General features: G+C 36.5%; 2 protein-coding genes across 2 annotated transcripts; both read left to right on the plus strand.

The window, feature by feature from the left end:
• The first annotated feature begins 1,701 nt into the window (after window positions 1-1,701).
• Window positions 1,702-2,620, plus strand: LOC133529498 (uncharacterized). Its single transcript, XM_061867219.1, has one exon. The coding sequence runs from the start codon at window positions 1,734-1,736 to the stop codon at window positions 2,481-2,483; it is 750 nt and encodes a 249-aa protein (XP_061723203.1). The 5' UTR covers window positions 1,702-1,733; the 3' UTR covers window positions 2,484-2,620.
• Window positions 2,621-10,864: 8,244 nt separating this feature from the next.
• On the plus strand, window positions 10,865-11,787 carry LOC133529501 (uncharacterized). Its single transcript, XM_061867222.1, has one exon. It carries the CDS (start codon window positions 10,897-10,899, stop codon window positions 11,644-11,646), a length of 750 nt encoding a protein of 249 aa, XP_061723206.1. The 5' UTR covers window positions 10,865-10,896; the 3' UTR covers window positions 11,647-11,787.
• The last annotated feature ends 10,520 nt before the right edge of the window (window positions 11,788-22,307 follow it).

Raw genomic sequence — 22,307 nt, forward strand, 5'->3', positions numbered from 1 at the left:
ATATCACTATTGTATACAATACTTTTTCTACGAGTCATCTAAAATAATACTTTTATATTAAAAAGCCATATTTATGTCATTTTTTTAAAGTGAACTACAGCGTATCAAAATGAATAATAATATTTTAGTTGAGTTAGGACGCCGTACATGAAAAGTATGTAGTAGTTATAGTGTGGTATACAAAATCTTAATTCGACCATTACGTGCCGCCGCGCTCCCATAGAAAAGACTAAACGGGGGACGGTCGGGCCAAGGGCTTCGCGTGTTTACGTCTTTTGTACTAAATTTTTGTGTACTGAGATACTTACCAATTTTTATGAATTATTTCATCGGCTTCATCGTAAAAAGTATTATTTTAGATGACTCGTAAAAAAAGTGATATATTCAAGCTTTTCAATCACGTACCCCACTTACGCAACTCAGCAAGCTTAACGAAGCAGAGTTGGCAATGGCCTAAACATGGTACTCGACTGAAAAGCTCTCTATTTTATAATTATTGTATAATAGTACATTACGATACAAGTGCGAAAAATAGGAAATTCGAAACGAGTGGCGATAAATTAAAACACGACCGAAGGGAGTGTTTTAAATCGACACGAGTTGCGAATTACCTATTCGCACATGTATCGTACAACGTTTTACAGTACATATGGCCCTTTAAATGTTCGACACAGTAACATAATATGCTACTTCTCGCACTAGTGCTATAAAGTAGCCCCATATGTACTGTAAAATACTATTACAGGCACTTATAACCAACCCTTGACGAATATTTTTTCATCGAAACATTTTTAAACCGTCAGGAATATTTTCCTGCATACCAATAAACGGTCATATTCGATTCCACTCTTTTCCAGTCAAAACAGAATATTGATTTCCCAATGGGTAGCTGTTTGCGTTCACTTTGCAAACTGTGGACTAAAGGAAATAGCTATTGTAGTTATTTATTTGTCTCAATGAAACTTTGTATATATGTAAGTTTTTCTTTAGCAGGTATAATAAAAATATTTCCGTTAAATTACGAACCATCGTCAGTTACAAGATAAACTGTTATTTTCACTTTAATTACTTTATAACATGCAATATACGAGTAAATAAACGCTACAGTGAATAACGATATAATGTAAACCTAGAATTTAAACTTCAGAATCCCGCTCCGAGTCGTTTCTGGTGCAAAGGCTGTCCATAAAGAATTCTTTTGCACTAGAAGCGGTAGCGAGCGGGTGTGAATAATTATTAATTACTTTTTGTAGTAACAAATAAATTTAAAAGCATAACTTAAATAAGTCTAAGTGGCTTATAGTAGGATTAAATTTCCTCGCTATAAAGGCTGATTTGTTAAGTCAGGAATCTGCCAGCCCTTTGCTAAGTCTTTTTGCCAGAGCTTACTAACATCATGCCAATGATCGGCAGGGTGTTAATCCTCACACCTTAGAACCTAAATTGTCGCGTACTGTGCGGTTTAAGATGAATTTCCTCCCGCGGACGCTCCGGCTGTGGAATGAGCTCCCTGCCAAGGTTTTCTCGGGGGACGACAGTATATTATTCAAAAAAGGAGTATACATGTTTTTAAACGGTCGGTAACGCGCATGTAACATATCTGGAGTTGCACGCGTCCATAAGCTACGGGGATTGCTTACCAGCAGGGTAGGCGTATGCTTGTTGCCACCGACGAGATATAAAAATTAAGGATATAAGGGGGGTTGAGCTCACCTAAGCTGTTCAATCTATACATGAACGAGCTAATCGAGGAGCTCAGCAGTACCTATGTCGGATGTCACGTAGACGGGGTGTATGTTAATAACCTCAGCTACGCGGATGATATGGTGCTGCTGAGCCCCTCGGTTGGTGCACTGCAGAGATTGGTGAAGACATCTGAATCATATGCAGTTGCCCATGGGTTAAGGTACAATACCTCGAAAAGCGAGGTAATACAATTTAAAGCTGGACCAAAATCATACAAAATGACACCTGTTACCCTTTGTGGTACCGCTTTAAAAGTTGTACAGAAGTTTAAGTACCTTGGCCACCGGGTAACAGAAAACATGTCAGATAATGATGACATGGAGAGGGAGCGCAGGGCGTTGTGTGTTCGTAGTAACATGCTGGCCCGCAGATTTGCTCGTTGTAGTACTGAAGTGAAGTTAACGCTTTTTAAAGCATACTGCCAGACATTCTACACGTGCAATCTGTGGGTCAATTTCACGCAGCGGGCATACAACGCACTGCGCGTGCAATACAATAACGCGTTTAGAGTGCTGTTTGGGCTGCCGCGTTACTGCAGTGCGTCAACTATGTTTGCTGAGGCGCACACTGATAGTTTCGACGCAATAGTTAGAAAGCGGTGTGCGTCATTACTAAACCGTCTTCGCAGTAGCCCAAACAGTATTCTAAGCGTGCTGGCGCAGCGCTGGGACTCGCCTTTGTTCGCGCGCTGGGTAAGGCTGCACGCGCCGCCGCTCGCCGCACCGCGCCGCTTTTAATTAATGTTTATTATTATTTTTATTTTTGTTTGTTGTTATAGGTGTCACTAACATAGATTTAAAAGTTTTGCTGTGCTATGTACTAACACTAATATGGATTGTATTATTCGAATTAAAAATATTGAATTGAATTGAATTGAATTGAATAACTATCGCCAGAACGTTCCAGGTCGGGGCCGAGGCATCCAATTCAATTTTCTTAACGTAGGTACTCACCGATTATCCGTCATAGAAAATGAAGTCTCGGAAGCCCCAGCTCGGACCATACTAGCGTAAGTCATCCTTAAGTTTACTATTTAACTGCAGTAATATAAAACATTTTAGTCTTTTTGGATGAGCCTTACCTATCTTTTAATTTCATTACTTGAGTAACTTGGAGAAGGTTAAGTTAGTATTTTTATAAATACATAATTACTTAATTATGGTAATCATTTACACATTAAAATTCAAGTACTTACTAAAAATGTACAACTCATGTATACTCCTAACATATATGTGTAAATGAGCACAAAGTCAAAGTCAGTCAACAAAGTATGAAGAGGAGTATGCTGGGAATAAAACTAAGAGATCGATGCAAACTCCCAAACATTAAGAAAACAACCAAAATAGATGACGTTTCCCAAAGAATACACAAATGAAAACAGATAGGGCACATAACGCGCTCACAAAATGAACAATGGACAAAAGATATCACAGAATGTTCTTGTACCCAAGAAGAAAGAAAAGACCTCAATGTAAACCGTAAAAAAACTGGGAAGATGATTTTCCTTAAGACTCTTAAACGACCGCGAAGAGTGGCGCCGCCTGGAAGAAGCCTTTATCAAAAACAGCGTGACAAAGAAGAAGAAACAGAAAAAGAGTAAAAACATATATAAATAAATGGATACGTCTTGTATAATTATAAAAGAAAAATGTAAAAAAAAAATGTGGCAGGAATACAGGCCATTTCAATTCAATTAAAACATACTTAAATATAAATAGCCAACCTATACCTACTATATCAATACTTAATACTTATAATGAATTCTTGTAACAATTAAGTTTGAGCGAGAAAACAAATGACTGCCTTTCATTATCAATGTCATTATCTACGAACATCAAAGCTAAATAATTATTCAGATATGACAGTCGAGATTTAACCTTGTGTCCAAGCCATAAAGACTGCCCAAGTGGTCTAACTTCACCTGTATTTCTCTGCTTGTGATTTATTCACAACTTTTCGTATCAGGGAGTCATCACGAAACTTCATATCTTTGACTTGTTTGTTTCCACAAATCTTGTTCAAATCCCGGCTGTCATACAAAATGTAATGTAAGACAAAAATATTGTTGAACCCCATAAAATTATCCATATTTGAAGTCACTTGTCGCAACTCAACGTAGTCCTAAGCCAATAAAGCTTATTATTATTATTAGCAAGGTGACGACACCTAAATCCATAAAAAAAAATCTGAGGAAAAGGTGGAGGAAAATCTTTTCCTAGCTTCAATGAGTTTGTAAATGGAATTAGCCAATGTAAGTATTGCATTGTCCAATAAAGAAAACATGCCGGATGGATATGGAAATGTATTAGTATCATTGTTTACTTTGAAGCCATTGTTGGAATAACAAAATAAATTGAATTAATAATTGGCAAAAAATACCATTTTGGTTTGTAAACTTGTACTTTTAACGCTTACTGTACTTTTTTCCACATGCAATTAATATCTACTCATCAAGACAATTCTTACAACATCAAACACAGTTAGGTTGCGTTATTTCATCACAGAGTTCCTATGTTCCTATGAGCCTCTTGTCTCCAGTATTAAATCAGCTCGATGATACAGTGGGCTACGAAATTGCATGGAAAAATTATGAATAAATTCATTGATAAAGTCGCCGATGCACTTTTACGGCTTATGGTAACATAATATTGCAATGTCATTTGTCACCCGACTTACATACCTATGTATGCAAATTTTCAGCTTCAATGGAAACCGGACAAATTTAACTTGATTACGGACAGACAGACAATGGGACAGGTGAAACTAAATAAAAGCTTTTAAAAGAAGGAAAGTCGTTTGGGACATCGCGTCTGTTAAGTATCTCTAGAGAGACGGGAATCGTAAGTGTCTATGGCACATGGCACATTACATCCAATTTGCACGTTGCTCCGGCGTGCTAGCGGGGTGTCGCTATAATGCGCGCATAGCGTTGTCTCACTCAAACAACAGAGCGATGGCTCCTATCTGACAGTAATCCTACAATTATGATCATATACGTCAAATTTGTCAAATTACACCATCATGGGTTTGTCATTTTACATTGACTCCTATATCTGTGATCACATTTCTATAATAATGAAATGTAATTGCGGCCTTGGAGCACTCTGTTAAAAATACTTTGGCGTAACCATGGCAACCTGATAGCAGAAAAGTTGTTATGTTCTTAAAGTAACAAACAGCGCACATGTATGACACTACACCGGCATTTTGAACTTTCCGATATCGAGTTGCTAATCAATATTGATTCCATATTTGTAATTGTATTTTGTAAATAAAAGTAACCATTTTGATTGCTTTTTAAGAATTTGAAGATCTTTCCGAGATCTTTCCAAGAACTTAAACGTGTCTTAATCATTCTTCGAATCGGGCGGTCTGTCTAAAATTGAGACTTGTAGAGGAGAACATCCGGACATACCAAAAGCATTTTTGCCCAAGCTAAAATGCAGACCTTCCCTAACGCTTAGTCAATCAACAAAGCTTTCATTGCAATTTTTTGTGTTTTTATCGCAAAATAGAAAGAATAAGCGGACCCCAGGCTCCCATGAGCCGTGGCAAAATGCCGGGACAACGCGAGGAAGAAGAGATTTTTTGAAGTAAATAAATAGGCAGCAATTTTTACCGACTCTCAAAGAACATAATATGTGCGTGGAGGGAAAGAGAGAAAGGGGAGAGAAAGATTGCCATTTGTGTGAGTCACCGGTGTTAAACGGTATCGTTACGAGCCTTATCTGGAAGCGATTCGAGACAGGAAATTATAGCGAACGTCACTGCGAACGGTTTAATTACTTTTCAATATTGCCGTACGGTCGGCGACAAGTATTCAGCCACGGGATCGGCGCTAAATGTCGCTTACCGTACGCTGTAATCCACAAGGAAAATACAAATCACTGAAGGGATATAACACAATGAATTAATAAATGTTGGTACATTTCTGGAGTTTAGAGTGAAAGCAATATTTTAAGACCATTGGGAGTCCCCGTGCTTTTGAAATATCTAAGATAAATTCCAACAAATCTGAACAGAATAAAACAAAGGTGCATTAGTGGATCCGAAGGGAAAAGTAAAGGTATTTAGTAATGCGAACTAATGTCGAGATCCCTTAAAAGGTCCAAGTAAATACCGGTACTGGAATAGGATTACCTGATTGAGTCTTGTCTGGCTGTATCGATAAGTAATCATTACGCACATAAAGAGTTATTTTGCGTTTGATATAAATAAAAGTGCTGAAACTTAGATGCTATTAGATGAAGGGGTTTTGTAATGAGGTTTTTTTTAAATACTACAGTTGCATGATTTAAAAAAATTTATTTTTCTAAGTCCCACATTCAGTTTTGTAGTTTTTTTAAGCCCTGACGTAAAAAGAGGAGTATTGAATGTTTCACGGCAATGTTTGTCTGTCTGTGGCATCGTAGCTCTCCAACGGATGAGCCAATTTCAATGCAGTTTTTTTACGTAAAAACCTGTTTTTCTGCGGTGGTTCTTAGCTATGTTTCATAGAAATCTATCAAGCGGTTTGAAAATTATCAGTTGCAAAATGATGTTAGGCATTTTTGGCATAAAATAGATTTCATTGGCATATAGCGTGGGTTTTTTTAATTTTATTAATTAAATTGGAACCTCCTTTTATTCCATTACCTATAGTTCAAAATTCGAATTGAATTTCTCCTTTTAAAAGGGCATTGTTGTTAAGGGCAAGGGAATTAGGAGATTAAATAGATTACTGGCCTACAAAGACTCCGTATAATGTGATACCGCTGAACTACTGTCATTAATTTTGATCAAGGGCCAATCGGTTTTCTGACTGTAAACCAAAACGAGAGGAAAATATAAATTTTTCTTTTTACTTACGTCTTAAGGTGCAGTAGGTTCAGAAACCGGAGTTTTTGAAAAGTCGTGGCGCTTGTTGGAATCACAATACGGCTGCCAAAAACTTCATTAGCAATCTTGATAGCTTTATCGAGGGACTCCATTGATTCGAATGCTTAGTTTTTGGCTTTTATCAATCAATCAATTTATTTACTATAGACAACATAATGGCCCACATAACTGTTAGTTTTGAACTTAATCTACATGTTAGTTTACTGACACTAATAATAAATTAATAAAAGTGATTTGGTCCTCTGGCTCATTTTGCGTATAAGAGGACAATCAAATACTATTTTTGCACGATAGAAATATAAAACATATTTTTTTATGAAATAAGAGGTAAACGATCAAACGGATCACCTAATGGTAAGCGATTACCACCGCCCTTGGACACTTACAACATCAGAGGGGTTGGATAGGTCTAAAATGACTTTAAAAAGTAACAAATTTTGCACAAAAGCTAAAATATGAAAATTGCTTCGAAAAATCGGCAATATCATGTTTGAGGGAACTTATCGCTTACTTTTTTGTTTAAACGTATAAAAACAAATTAAAAACATGATATCCGCGCTCTCGGTCACGCATATCCAGAACGATCGCACATCGAGGTCGCTTACGCTTACGCTCAGTAAGAATGAAAGAAGAACATGGACTTACTGGGCTTTACGAGTAAATTACGAATTTCAAAGAGATTTCCGAGCGCCTTGTAGATGCCTCTGGTGACCAGAGGGCTAGCAGCTATTTCGGCCCGAGACTAAGTCTGGCTATCCAAATTGGTAACGCTGTCTTCTGGGCACCATACCTCATGATATAACGACCTGGGGAGCATTTTTTATTTATAAGTTTATATTAAGTTTTAGATTAGGTACATGTAGTTAAGTTTTATTGATTAGCTAGTTTACTTATTTAATTTTAAATTTAAGTAAATAAACATTTAGTTATTACGTCAATTAAAAATTACTCAGTACAAGTATCAGCCGCCGAGTTTTCCAATTTCATTTATTTAAAAATGAAATCTTCCAACGAGCGGTACGTCATGTTCAGGAGCGCGTGAAATGGAATTAATTACATTTTGATGACTTGATAATTAGTAGCGTTCACTATTTTCTGAACGCATACTTCATAAAATTAACATTTTACTTATATCTATAACTAGAATTCCCTGGTTATGTTTACAAAGAGCTTCGTCTTAATATTAAACACCAAGACACGGTATCTATATATAACAGGATGCTGGTTACCAGTACAACGATATATTTTCAGTAAACCAATACGACACAACATTTGGTACCGCCAATCCATATTTTAATTTCTTCTATCAGGAATCTTACCCAACACGGAGTAAAATGTAAATCTGGCATGCCGTGTTTCCACAAACTCAAAGCTACTACTACACGAAACCGAAACGGGTAATTTAAGTGCCAAAAGAAAACTTTTTTGATGGGCGATGAGGTGAAGGAAAATTTGCCAGTCACGTAGGTACTAAAGAGCCATTTGTGGTGTTAAATTTAGAAAGTGATTTCTTTAGTATCGACCAGTCATGCCGTTAATTATATTAAGCGGCTTTTGTTACTTGTTAAACGCTCTATTTTAAGAGTCTAGGCATTAAAATGTTTTGTTGTTGGTATAATAATTCTCCCCATTACGCATAGTGGCCGTAATGGCCGTATGTTATATTGGATAAATACCTAAATAAGCTGACAAACATAGTTGTTTAAATATAGCGAAGTTCGTGGGCAAAATAAAAACTCGGTTTTTATTTATAGAAATTAAAAACGATCCTAAAATTTTACGAAGTCATCGTGCAAAATATTTATGAACATAAATATTAGGAAATTCATCGTAGGAAATTTCATATACCTATTCCATACTTTTTACGAATTATAATAACTGAGAGAATATTTGGTAGGTGAAATAAACAAAACAAGCCTTTCATAAAATAGGTCATTCTGAAGACCAAATTCAAATGACCGCATGTTGGTAAACTAAATATGCAAAACAATTTTACCCGTTAGCAAAATGCTAATTCCCCCTCTAATTCGAAATTGCCCAGTAAAAGCTGACTTGCATCTGATGTTAGAATATGTAGATTGGAAATAGTGGGAATTAAATTTTAAATTGAACTCTTTGTGTAGCCAGACAGAAAATATTTTTCTGTAGGGAAAAATATTTTAATTGAAAACTTAGTGTATTTAGCTAGAAAAATATTGGTTATAATTGGCTTTATAAAATTTGATGATTAGAATTTTTCTGTATAGAAAGAACAGAAAAATTAAAGATATTTTTTTAAACAATAAATTGGTTCACGAATCACGGGACTTTAGGTAGATACTATAATTACTGGGTATTTTTCATATAAAATAATGTTCGTTTGCATCCTTTACAAAGACATGAATAGATACGACAGCAAATTTTTTTTACTCGTTGACTATAACGATTGAATTAAGATTCCGTATACCAAACTATAATTGCGAACTTTTCATGATGCCCATACAACTGTAATTTTCATTTCGATACGGCTGCAGTCAACTATTACATTATTATATACATTATATCACTATTGTATACAATACTTTTTCTACGAGTCATCTAAAATAATACTTTTATATTAAAAAGCCATATTTATGTCATTTTTTTAAAGTGAACTACAGCGTATCAAAATGAATAATAATATTTTAGTTGAGTTAGGACGCCGTACATGAAAAGTATGTAGTAGTTATAGTGTGGTATACAAAATCTTAATTCGACCATTACGTGCCGCCGCGCTCCCATAGAAAAGACTAAACGGGGGACGGTCGGGCCAAGGGCTTCGCGTGTTTACGTCTTTTGTACTAAATTTTTGTGTACTGAGATACTTACCAATTTTTATGAATTATTTCATCGGCTTCATCGTAAAAAGTATTATTTTAGATGACTCGTAAAAAAAGTGATATATTCAAGCTTTTCAATCACGTACCCCACTTACGCAACTCAGCAAGCTTAACGAAGCAGAGTTGGCAATGGCCTAAACATGGTACTCGACTGAAAAGCTCTCTATTTTATAATTATTGTATAATAGTACATTACGATACAAGTGCGAAAAATAGGAAATTCGAAACGAGTGGCGATAAATTAAAACACGACCGAAGGGAGTGTTTTAAATCGACACGAGTTGCGAATTACCTATTCGCACATGTATCGTACAACGTTTTACAGTACATATGGCCCTTTAAATGTTCGACACAGTAACATAATATGCTACTTCTCGCACTAGTGCTATAAAGTAGCCCCATATGTACTGTAAAATACTATTACAGGCACTTATAACCAACCCTTGACGAATATTTTTTCATCGAAACATTTTTAAACCGTCAGGAATATTTTCCTGCATACCAATAAACGGTCATATTCGATTCCACTCTTTTCCAGTCAAAACAGAATATTGATTTCCCAATGGGTAGCTGTTTGCGTTCACTTTGCAAACTGTGGACTAAAGGAAATAGCTATTGTAGTTATTTATTTGTCTCAATGAAACTTTGTATATATGTAAGTTTTTCTTTAGCAGGTATAATAAAAATATTTCCGTTAAATTACGAACCATCGTCAGTTACAAGATAAACTGTTATTTTCACTTTAATTACTTTATAACATGCAATATACGAGTAAATAAACGCTACAGTGAATAACGATATAATGTAAACCTAGAATTTAAACTTCAGAATCCCGCTCCGAGTCGTTTCTGGTGCAAAGGCTGTCCATAAAGAATTCTTTTGCACTAGAAGCGGTAGCGAGCGGGTGTGAATAATTATTAATTACTTTTTGTAGTAACAAATAAATTTAAAAGCATAACTTAAATAAGTCTAAGTGGCTTATAGTAGGATTAAATTTCCTCGCTATAAAGGCTGATTTGTTAAGTCAGGAATCTGCCAGCCCTTTGCTAAGTCTTTTTGCCAGAGCTTACTAACATCATGCCAATGATCGGCAGGGTGTTAATCCTCACACCTTAGAACCTAAATTGTCGCGTACTGTGCGGTTTAAGATGAATTTCCTCCCGCGGACGCTCCGGCTGTGGAATGAGCTCCCTGCCAAGGTTTTCTCGGGGGACGACAGTATATTATTCAAAAAAGGAGTATACATGTTTTTAAACGGTCGGTAACGCGCATGTAACATATCTGGAGTTGCACGCGTCCATAAGCTACGGGGATTGCTTACCAGCAGGGTAGGCGTATGCTTGTTGCCACCGACGAGATATAAAAATTAAGGATATAAGGGGGGTTGAGCTCACCTAAGCTGTTCAATCTATACATGAACGAGCTAATCGAGGAGCTCAGCAGTACCTATGTCGGATGTCACGTAGACGGGGTGTATGTTAATAACCTCAGCTACGCGGATGATATGGTGCTGCTGAGCCCCTCGGTTGGTGCACTGCAGAGATTGGTGAAGACATCTGAATCATATGCAGTTGCCCATGGGTTAAGGTACAATACCTCGAAAAGCGAGGTAATACAATTTAAAGCTGGACCAAAATCATACAAAATGACACCTGTTACCCTTTGTGGTACCGCTTTAAAAGTTGTACAGAAGTTTAAGTACCTTGGCCACCGGGTAACAGAAAACATGTCAGATAATGATGACATGGAGAGGGAGCGCAGGGCGTTGTGTGTTCGTAGTAACATGCTGGCCCGCAGATTTGCTCGTTGTAGTACTGAAGTGAAGTTAACGCTTTTTAAAGCATACTGCCAGACATTCTACACGTGCAATCTGTGGGTCAATTTCACGCAGCGGGCATACAACGCACTGCGCGTGCAATACAATAACGCGTTTAGAGTGCTGTTTGGGCTGCCGCGTTACTGCAGTGCGTCAACTATGTTTGCTGAGGCGCACACTGATAGTTTCGACGCAATAGTTAGAAAGCGGTGTGCGTCATTACTAAACCGTCTTCGCAGTAGCCCAAACAGTATTCTAAGCGTGCTGGCGCAGCGCTGGGACTCGCCTTTGTTCGCGCGCTGGGTAAGGCTGCACGCGCCGCCGCTCGCCGCACCGCGCCGCTTTTAATTAATGTTTATTATTATTTTTATTTTTGTTTGTTGTTATAGGTGTCACTAACATAGATTTAAAAGTTTTGCTGTGCTATGTACTAACACTAATATGGATTGTATTATTCGAATTAAAAATATTGAATTGAATTGAATTGAATTGAATAACTATCGCCAGAACGTTCCAGGTCGGGGCCGAGGCATCCAATTCAATTTTCTTAACGTAGGTACTCACCGATTATCCGTCATAGAAAATGAAGTCTCGGAAGCCCCAGCTCGGACCATACTAGCGTAAGTCATCCTTAAGTTTACTATTTAACTGCAGTAATATAAAACATTTTAGTCTTTTTGGATGAGCCTTACCTATCTTTTAATTTCATTACTTGAGTAACTTGGAGAAGGTTAAGTTAGTATTTTTATAAATACATAATTACTTAATTATGGTAATCATTTACACATTAAAATTCAAGTACTTACTAAAAATGTACAACTCATGTATACTCCTAACATATATGTGTAAATGAGCACAAAGTCAAAGTCAGTCAACAAAGTATGAAGAGGAGTATGCTGGGAATAAAACTAAGAGATCGATGCAAACTCCCAAACATTAAGAAAACAACCAAAATAGATGACGTTTCCCAAAGAATACACAAATGAAAACAGATAGGGCACATAACGCGCTCACAAAATGAACAATGGACAAAAGATATCACAGAATGTTCTTGTACCCAAGAAGAAAGAAAAGACCTCAATGTAAACCGTAAAAAAACTGGGAAGATGATTTTCCTTAAGACTCTTAAACGACCGCGAAGAGTGGCGCCGCCTGGAAGAAGCCTTTATCAAAAACAGCGTGACAAAGAAGAAGAAACAGAAAAAGAGTAAAAACATATATAAATAAATGGATACGTCTTGTATAATTATAAAAGAAAAATGTAAAAAAAAAATGTGGCAGGAATACAGGCCATTTCAATTCAATTAAAACATACTTAAATATAAATAGCCAACCTATACCTACTATATCAATACTTAATACTTATAATGAATTCTTGTAACAATTAAGTTTGAGCGAGAAAACAAATGACTGCCTTTCATTATCAATGTCATTATCTACGAACATCAAAGCTAAATAATTATTCAGATATGACAGTCGAGATTTAACCTTGTGTCCAAGCCATAAAGACTGCCCAAGTGGTCTAACTTCACCTGTATTTCTCTGCTTGTGATTTATTCACAACTTTTCGTATCAGGGAGTCATCACGAAACTTCATATCTTTGACTTGTTTGTTTCCACAAATCTTGTTCAAATCCCGGCTGTCATACAAAATGTAATGTAAGACAAAAATATTGTTGAACCCCATAAAATTATCCATATTTGAAGTCACTTGTCGCAACTCAACGTAGTCCTAAGCCAATAAAGCTTATTATTATTATTAGCAAGGTGACGACACCTAAATCCATAAAAAAAAATCTGAGGAAAAGGTGGAGGAAAATCTTTTCCTAGCTTCAATGAGTTTGTAAATGGAATTAGCCAATGTAAGTATTGCATTGTCCAATAAAGAAAACATGCCGGATGGATATGGAAATGTATTAGTATCATTGTTTACTTTGAAGCCATTGTTGGAATAACAAAATAAATTGAATTAATAATTGGCAAAAAATACCATTTTGGTTTGTAAACTTGTACTTTTAACGCTTACTGTACTTTTTTCCACATGCAATTAATATCTACTCATCAAGACAATTCTTACAACATCAAACACAGTTAGGTTGCGTTATTTCATCACAGAGTTCCTATAACCCTCTTGTCTCCAGTATTAAATCAGCTCTCATGATAAAGTGGGCTACGAAATTGCATGGAAAAATTATGAATGAATTCATTGATAAAGTCGCCGATGCACTTTTACGCCTTATGGTAACATAATATTGCAATGTCATTTGTCACCCGACTTACATACCTATGTATGCAAATTTTCAGCTTCAATGGAAACCGGACAAATTTAACTTGATTACGGACAGACAGACAATGGGACAGGTGAAACTAAATAAAAGCGTTTAAAAGAAGGAAAGTCGTTTGGGACATCGCGTCTGTTAAGTATCTCTAGAGAGACGGGAATCGTAAGTGTCTATGGCACATGGCACATTACATCCAATTTTCACGTTGCTCCGGCGTGCTAGCGGGGTGTCGCTATAATGCGCGCATAGCGTTGTCTCACTCAAACAACAGAGCGATGGCTCCTATCTGACAGTAATCCTACAATTATGATCATATACCTACGTCAAATTTGTCAAATTACACCATCATGGGTTTATCATTTTACATTGATTCCTATATCTGTGATCACATTTCTATAATAATGAAATGTAATTGCGGCCTTGGAGCACTCTGTTAAAAATACTTTGGCGTAACCATGGCAACCTGATAGCAGAAAAGTTGTTATGTTACTAAAGTAACAAACAGCGCACATGTATGACACTACACCGGCATTTTGAACTTTCCGATATCGAGTTGCTAATCAATATTGATTCCATATTTGTAATTGTATTTTGTAAATAAAAGTAACCATTTTGATTGCTTTTTAAGAATTTGAAGATCTTTCCGAGATCTTTCCAAGAACTTAAACGTGTCTTAATCATTCTTCGAATCGGGCGGTCTGTCTAAAATTGAGACTTGTAGAGGAGAACATCCGGACATACCAAAATCATTTTTGCCCAAGCTAAAATGCAGACCTTCCCTAACGCTTAGTCAATCAACAAAGCTTTCATTGCAATTTTTTGTGTTTTTATCGCAAAATAGAAAGAATAAGCGGACCCCAGGCTCCCATGAGCCGTGGCAAAATGCCGGGACAACGCGAGGAAGAAGAGATTTTTTGAAGTAAATAAATAGGCAGCAATTTTTACCGACTCTCAAAGAACATAATATGTGCGTGGAGGGAAAGAGAGAAAAGGGAGAGAAAGATTGCCATTTGTGTGAGTCACCGGTGTTGAACGGTATCGTTACGAGCCTTATCTGGAAGCGATTCGAGACAGGAAATTATAGCGAACGTCACTGCGAACGGTTTAATTACTTTTCAATATTGCCGTACGGTCGGCGACAAGTATTCAGCCACGGGATCGGCGCTAAATGTCGCTTACCGTACGCTGTAATCCACAAGGAAAATACAAATCACTGAAGGGATATAAAACAATGAATTAATAAATGTTGGTACATTTCTGGAGTTTAGAGTGAAAGCAATATTTTAAGACCATTGGGAGTCCCCGTGCTTTCGAAATATCTAAGATAAATTCCAACAAATCTGAACAGAATAAAACAAAGGTGCATTAGTGGATCCGAAGGGAAAGTAAAGGTATTTAGTAATGCGAACTAATGTCGAGATCCCTTAAAAGGTCCAAGTAAATACCGGGACTGGAATAGGATTACCTGATTGAGTCTTGTCTGGCTGTATCAATAAGTAATCATTACGCACATAAAGAGTTATTTTGCGTTTGATATAAATAAAAGTGCTGAAACTTAGATGCTATTAGATGAAGGGGTTTTGTAATTAGGTTTTTTTTTTAACTCTACAGTTGCATGATTTAACAAATTCTATTTACATAATTATATTCTCCTAAGTCCCACATTCAGTTTTGTAGTTTTTTAATCCCAGACGTAAAAAGAGTAGTATTGAACGTTTCACGGCAATTATTGCCTGTCTGTGGCATCGTAGCTCTCCAACGGATGAGCCAATTTCGGTGCAGTTATTTTTACGTAAAAGCGAGTTTTTCTGCGGTGGTTCTTAGCTATGTTTCATAGAAATCTATCAAGCGGTTTAAAAATTATCAGTTGCAAAATGATGTTAGGCATTTTTGGCATAAAATAGATTTCATTGGCATATAGCGTGGGTTTTTTTAATTTTATTAATTAAATTGGAACCTCCTTTTATTCCATAACCTATAGTTCAAAATTCGATTTGAATTTCTCCTTTTAAAAGGGCATCGTTATTAAGGGCAAGGGAATTAGGAGATTAATTAGATTACTGGCCTACAAAGACTCCGTATAATGTGATACCGCTGAACTACTGTCATTAATTTTGATCAAGGGCCAATCGGTTTTCTGACTGTAAACCAAAACGAGAGGAAAATATATTTTTTTCTTTTTACTTACGTCTTAAGGTGCAGTAGGTTCAGACACCGGAGTTTTTGAAAAGTCGTGGCGCTTGTTTGAATCACAATACGGCTGCCAAAAACTTCATTAGCAATCTTGATAGCTTTATCGAGGGACTCCATTGATTCGAATGCTTAGTTTTTGGCTTTTATCAATCAATCAATTTATTTACTATAGACAACATAATGGCCCACATAACTGTTAGTTTTGAACTTAATTTACATGTTAGTTTACTGACACTAATAATAAATTAATAAAAGTGATTTGGTCCTCTGGCTCATTTTGCGTATAAGAGAACAATCAAATACTATTTTTGCACGATAGAAATATAAAACATATTTTTTTATGAAATAAGAGGTAAACGATGAAACGGATCACCTAATGGTAAGCGATTACCACCGCCCTTGGACACTTACAACATCAGAGGGGATGGATAGGTCTAAAATGACTTTAAAAAGTAACAAATTTTGCACAAAAGCTAAAATATGAAAATTGCTTCGAAAAATCGGCAATATCATGTTTGAGGGAACTTATCGCTTACTTTTTTATTTAAACGTATAAAAAAAAATTAAAAGGATCGCACATCGAGGTCGCTAACGCTTACGCTCAGTAAGAGTGAGAGAAGAACACGGACTTAATGGGCTTTAAATTACGAATTTCAAAGAGATTTCCGAGCGCCTTGTAGATGCCTCTGGTGACCAGAGGGCTAGCAGCTACTTCGGCCAGAGACTAAGTCTGGCTATCCAAATTAGTAACGCTGTCTTCTGGGCACCATACCTCATGATATAACGACCTGGGGAGCATTTTTTATTTATAAGTTTATATTAAGTTTTAGATTAGGTACATGTAGTTAAGTTTTATTGATTAGCTAGTTTACTTATTTAAATTTAAGTAAATAAACATTTAGTTATTACGTCAATTAAAAATTACTCAGTACAAGTATCAGCCGCCGAGTTTTCCAATTTCATTTATTTAAAAATGATATCTTCCAACGAGCGGTACGTCATGTTCAGGAGCGCGTGAAATGGAATTAATTACATTTTGATGACTTGATAATTAGTAGCGTTCAGCTTTTCAACAAGGGCTTCACGTGTACGTGAACCCAACGGCAAAAATATGTTTATACTTTTTATTTCTTTATATTATTGCGTTATGGATGTTTTCTATGTCTCTACGTATGTATTTATCTATTTAAGTAGATATGTATACCTACATCGTCGCGTAGTAGGTACCCGTAATACAAGCTTGGCTCAGTTTGGGACTAGATTGATCTTTGTAAGATTGTGCCGAAATATTTATTTACTTACCCCCTTATTCATAAACGTGTACTAAACTTACGATGCCGCTAATAATCGTTTGTCCCTTTCCGACGAATTGGTATGATGGAAAGTGACAAACGATTATTAGCGGCATCTTATCTTTAGTACTCGTACACGTTTATGAATAAGGGGGTTAATATCTTTGACGTTGACGCATCTGGAAGTTACATAGATAAAGTTTGTAATGGGCGGTTTTAACAATGCAATGGCTTATTTTAATGTTATTTGTTTCCATGGTAATTAAAATCATGATTTTTAAAGTACAGTCAACATTCAAAATGTTTTATTGAAACTTATTAATAATAAGTTATTATGCTGTCAGAGTTTTTTATCTTGTTTCTAGACTACCAAAAACTTTGGTAGTCTAAAAACAGGAAACAGGAGGTACCGTCCTCTGGCAGGTCGGCTGACAAAATTTCCTTTGACTAGTCAATGTCGGAGTCAGATGGAAAAGCGGGTGCATTGCTCTGCTGCTGTATTTACTTATATTTATTGTGAATGAGGATATTAGCTGATCATCCGGTTTAAATTTTTTATTTGCGACCAACTCTCTGAATGTCAGGTGCAGACACGCGGTGTTACTACGAGTCATATTATATAAAATTATTAGATTCGGATTGTTTAAATATATGATATCAAATTAATATGTATTACAACAAGTTTCATAAAGTCCGGAAAGGCCTCCGGAATGAAACAGGCTGTTTACCAGCAGTGTTTATCATTCGGTCGAGGTGCAACGGAAATTGAACGGCCTAGCGTCGGCGATTTCCTTCGACGCCATTGTTTCAGAAATTGTTGGGAGTGAAAATAGTTAAAAATAGGCATAATGTAGGTATATGTAATGACTGGTAAGGAGTTTCTAGATCGATAAACACATATATCGATACTTTTTTATAATACTAGGGATCCTGTCCTAGCTTTATTTGTCTTTTTTGTAAATATGATTTAAGAGTCCAAGAAAAAGTAATTATGCATGAATTTACAAAGATCAGTTTGGAATAATATTTATAAATATTTCAAAATATTATTAAGTATATTATATTTTTACTTATAAAACTTGACGTATATTAGAGAAGTATTGATAATTAAGTTCATCAGATACCATCAAATCACCCGCAGCTTATACGTTTGGCACTAAAACGGTACAAGCGTCTAAATTACTAAGATTATCAAACTTCCAAGTACTAGACTAACTCAAACTGCTGCTAAATCCCTTAATATAACTTTATAAGTGTCGTATAAATCTGTCAATTACATTTTTGGGGCTACGGGGACGCGAGACAATTTAACAAACGATACCTTAATATCGTCGGCGACTTGATGTTTGAAGACTAGGACCTACGATCTGTTGAGGAATTGAAGTACGTTGAATAAAATTGGTTTGGCTGCACCGCAATTTACGTAAACTTTCGTAATTTCATAACATCTTCAAGTGAAGTCGCTAGTGACTTTAAATAAGTCGAACCCGGGACCCGTCTACCCCTTCCCAGAAAAAAAGCCTTTACATGGATTAGTCGTTTATCGAATACCCCAACGATGGGCTTTCCCTTTGTATTGCTTACCTGTTAACTTAATTTAGCTCTAAGAAGGGGTTCCACTTTCAGTGTCCCCCTTCCTAATTCAAAAAAATATGACTCCGGTTTATGCTGTCAACGCGCTAGACATCCAGTCCTTCACTTTATACATAAATAAGCAATATTTAATTCTATTTATACGAGGAGAAAGTTGAATATGGCATAAGCGTTATAATTTGTGACCGATCTATAACACCCCTTCAAGGGGTTAGCGCTTAATAATCAGCTTACCCATATCATGAAGCGTTTAAAAAGCCAAATGTAAGGGTTTTAGTTAGCACCGGCTTTGGTAAGCAAAGTCTTACGAAATAACCACTCCAAAACCCGCGAAGGAGATTCTGAACCGAACCTTGGTTTGAAACGCGTGAGTGAAATACACCAGACGGCCGCCGCAAACAAACCGGAATTATAGCCAGGTATGGTTGGCCCCATTCATTCATTTATTATTTTGTTTATAAAATTATATTTTATTTTCCTCATAACTATAGTCGCTTCATACTTCTTGGACTACGATTTCCGTTAGTCCTTCGATCTTCCTCGCGTACCCAGTTATCTCGCAGGAATTTGGAGCAGTTCTACTCACTCTAATTTGTGTTCCAATTTCTAGCAACGAAAACAAGTATCAGATATATCTTACGTAAATGTTTCTGACAAGTTTCATTAAAATTAGGCTTGTCGTTTCAAAATGAAAGCGTAACTTTAATTGTATGGGAGTAACTTAATTAGACAACTTAACATTCAAAAAAGGTATTGAATGGGTTTGTAGTTACCTATGTAATTGTATGGCGCGGTAATGCGGCCAGTATTTTTGGAACTTTTGCGCCGGGTACGTGTCGTCTCGGGGATTAACGGGGAATCTAAGGTAGTTTTAGGTTTTTGGACAAAGCTTGTTGCGGATTTTATGTTGTACCTACATTAATGACGAAGCCTGTGGCGGATTTTTACTTATGTAGATTGGACGAAGTTTGTTGCGGATTCTGTTTTGTACCTATGTAAATTCATGTTCTTATGTATGTGCATGACCAAGACAAGGCTTTGTGGATCGATCGCACGAAATCTGATCTTACCTGCTCGATAAGGCAACATAGCTCTTGGACTGAATATTTTATCAACGCTCTGTTTATTTGGCAACTGTCATCGAAGACTGCAGAGAAACATTAAAGATATCTTTTTAATTTAGATTACACTAGCCCAGCATTTCTGCAGCAGTATTGCAGCGCGACATTATTGCCGACTGCATTGCGGCCCAAATGTCATAAATCCTGGCAGCAGGAATGTCGTGCAGACACAGAAAGATACAGACGACTGCATGTCGCAGGAAACGTGAAAAAGTAAATGACCTTTACGAGAAATTTGTATTAAATTTGACGTTTACTGCAGTAATGCAGTCGGCAGTACTACAGCAGTTTTCCGATTTTTGTCGCACGTTTGATATTTGATAGACAATCTTGTACATTCTAGACCTGTGTGGCTGTTCTTAATCAACCTAACCAAAACTGTGGCCCGATGAAACAGTCCCAAGGCTCAATTAGAGGGCGGTCCAGATCGTCCTCGGAAATAAATAGGGCCCGTCTTACAAATCGGCGTAGATTCCTTGCCCTGTATTTCTAATGCTCAAGAGAGTCCAATGCTCAGAAATATTCTGATGCTGACTTTGAGCCTGTGATCTTTAGTTGTGTAAAGAGAATAGTGGACGACCATTTCTACAAACGCATTCCTTATTTTCCTTCCTGGATATTGACATTATACAAAATGTTTTACACATTTTTTTGTATAGGTATACATATTAACCTTAGCTATGCCTGCTATGCCTATTTTTTTTTAGATTTTCTGATTATTATAAGAATTAGTAGCGAAAACTAATTCCATACATTTATTTAAAGCTCCTTAATCTTACAATAATTGAAAATGCTAAAAATATTGACGGCGGAGCATATTTGTGGTTAATTTTCTATTTAATAAAATTAAATTTTTTGGTTATTTAATAAATAAAAAAAATTCTTGAGCCACCAGGACCATAAACCAGTTCCAAACACTATTCTTAATCTGATATCGTACTTATATAAGCGTATAACAGGTAAGTACTGTATATTAGGTAGCTAATATCTGTAAGAATGTCACTTTAGAGTACCTAAACATGGTCCATAAAAAATATATTTTATTTAATGCCTATGCACACTAGACGTATGGGCGCAGACGTGCATGTACTCGTGCCCGTTGTAATAGCGTCTTCTCCCAGTGCCATCTCCTACCGGAGTTCAGCTATCATGAGGACTATAGGTATGACTTTAGACACAGCCGCCCAAAAAATGAGTTACTTTTTTACGTTACCAAGGTATTTTGTAAGGTACGTTGTAATATAAAAATCATAATGAAAGACGTCACACCGCTTGCGTGACATGTGCGTGCACGGCTAAATCACTTTAACGCAAGCGCACGTTTATCGTAGGTGGTTAAAAATAACTACTGTTAAAATTTTTGCTTGTATAAAAAACTAACCTACGCTGTATTTACTAATTTGAGTGTTCGACTCTCTTGCATTTAGTGAACATTTGGAACACCATTGTTGTCGCATCGCGCACTGAAGTGAATTTATTTCCCCCTTAACAAATGATTTTCATTAGCGCTGCTCTTTTTATACAACATGCCAACGCAACGATTATCACAATGACCTTTGTGTGCCAGTAGATTACGACTTGTTAAATCATTTTAATCTAGACTAATGTTAGTGGTCTTATTCATTTAGTTAATTTTACTGGGTATTTTCCATAAATCGACAAGAAATGTGCCTATTTTGCGTGAGAAACGAAGTAGCACTAACAACCCTAGCTCATTCACGAAACCTAGCAAGGTTTTCTGGTTGCTAACTGCCTCCTAGCTGTTGATGTATACTTCTACCCACGTGCAGTCCAGAAAAATGTGTTTTGTTGTTTTCTCTGTTTCCATGCACGCTCTGCACATGGGGCTATCTGTTTTACCCATATCATAGAGATGTCTGTTTATTGTGGTATGTCTTGTAGTAACGAATCCTACTATTTTTCGTAGTTGGTGTCCTCAGTAATATTATGGTGATCTAGCAATTCAGTCCCGATAGAATCCCTTTGGTCTGCCTATATGTGTCAGTTCAGTTTTGATTATGACCTTTCTTTATGTTCTAGGCGAAACATTTTACAGAGACCTATTTAGAACTAAAAAACAAGTATTTTGATCATTTTTTAACGAACCTCGCTCTCACAAATAAAATGTCATCCGGGTAACGAGTGCTCCAGCGTACTGTTGCAATATTAGGTACTGATGCAACATTGATGCGAGCGAAGTCGCTGTCTTTTTCCTTAGAAAAAATGCGTTGAATATTTTAAATGTCACCTTTAAAGCTAGGGATACAGGAACAAATGTCCTGCGACATATGTCAGCGACAAGATAAGTGAAGTCGAGCGATTACGCTTGTAATGTATGGCGACATTGCGCAACTTAAAGTGCAGTTGGTTCAGAAAACGGTGTGCTTAAAAAGTCGTAGTGATTTTAGCGATTTGAGTCACAGTACGGCTGCCATAAATTTAATTGACAATCTTGAGGCCTTTCTCGAAGGATTGAACCGATTAAAATCCTGAGTTTTTGACTTTCGATCGATAAAAAAAATCACGTA

The sequence above is a fragment of the Cydia pomonella genome, chromosome 21 (genome assembly GCF_033807575.1).
Source record: "Cydia pomonella isolate Wapato2018A chromosome 21, ilCydPomo1, whole genome shotgun sequence".
In the NCBI taxonomy this organism is placed as follows: Eukaryota; Metazoa; Arthropoda; class Insecta; order Lepidoptera; family Tortricidae; genus Cydia; species Cydia pomonella.

Bases quoted from the DNA above. Each gene is read 5' to 3' on its own strand.
- LOC133529498 (XM_061867219.1), top strand. From the start codon at position 1,734: ATGAACGAGCTAATCGAGGAGCTCAGCAGTACCTATGTCGGATGTCAC.
- LOC133529501 (XM_061867222.1), top strand. From the start codon at position 10,897: ATGAACGAGCTAATCGAGGAGCTCAGCAGTACCTATGTCGGATGTCAC.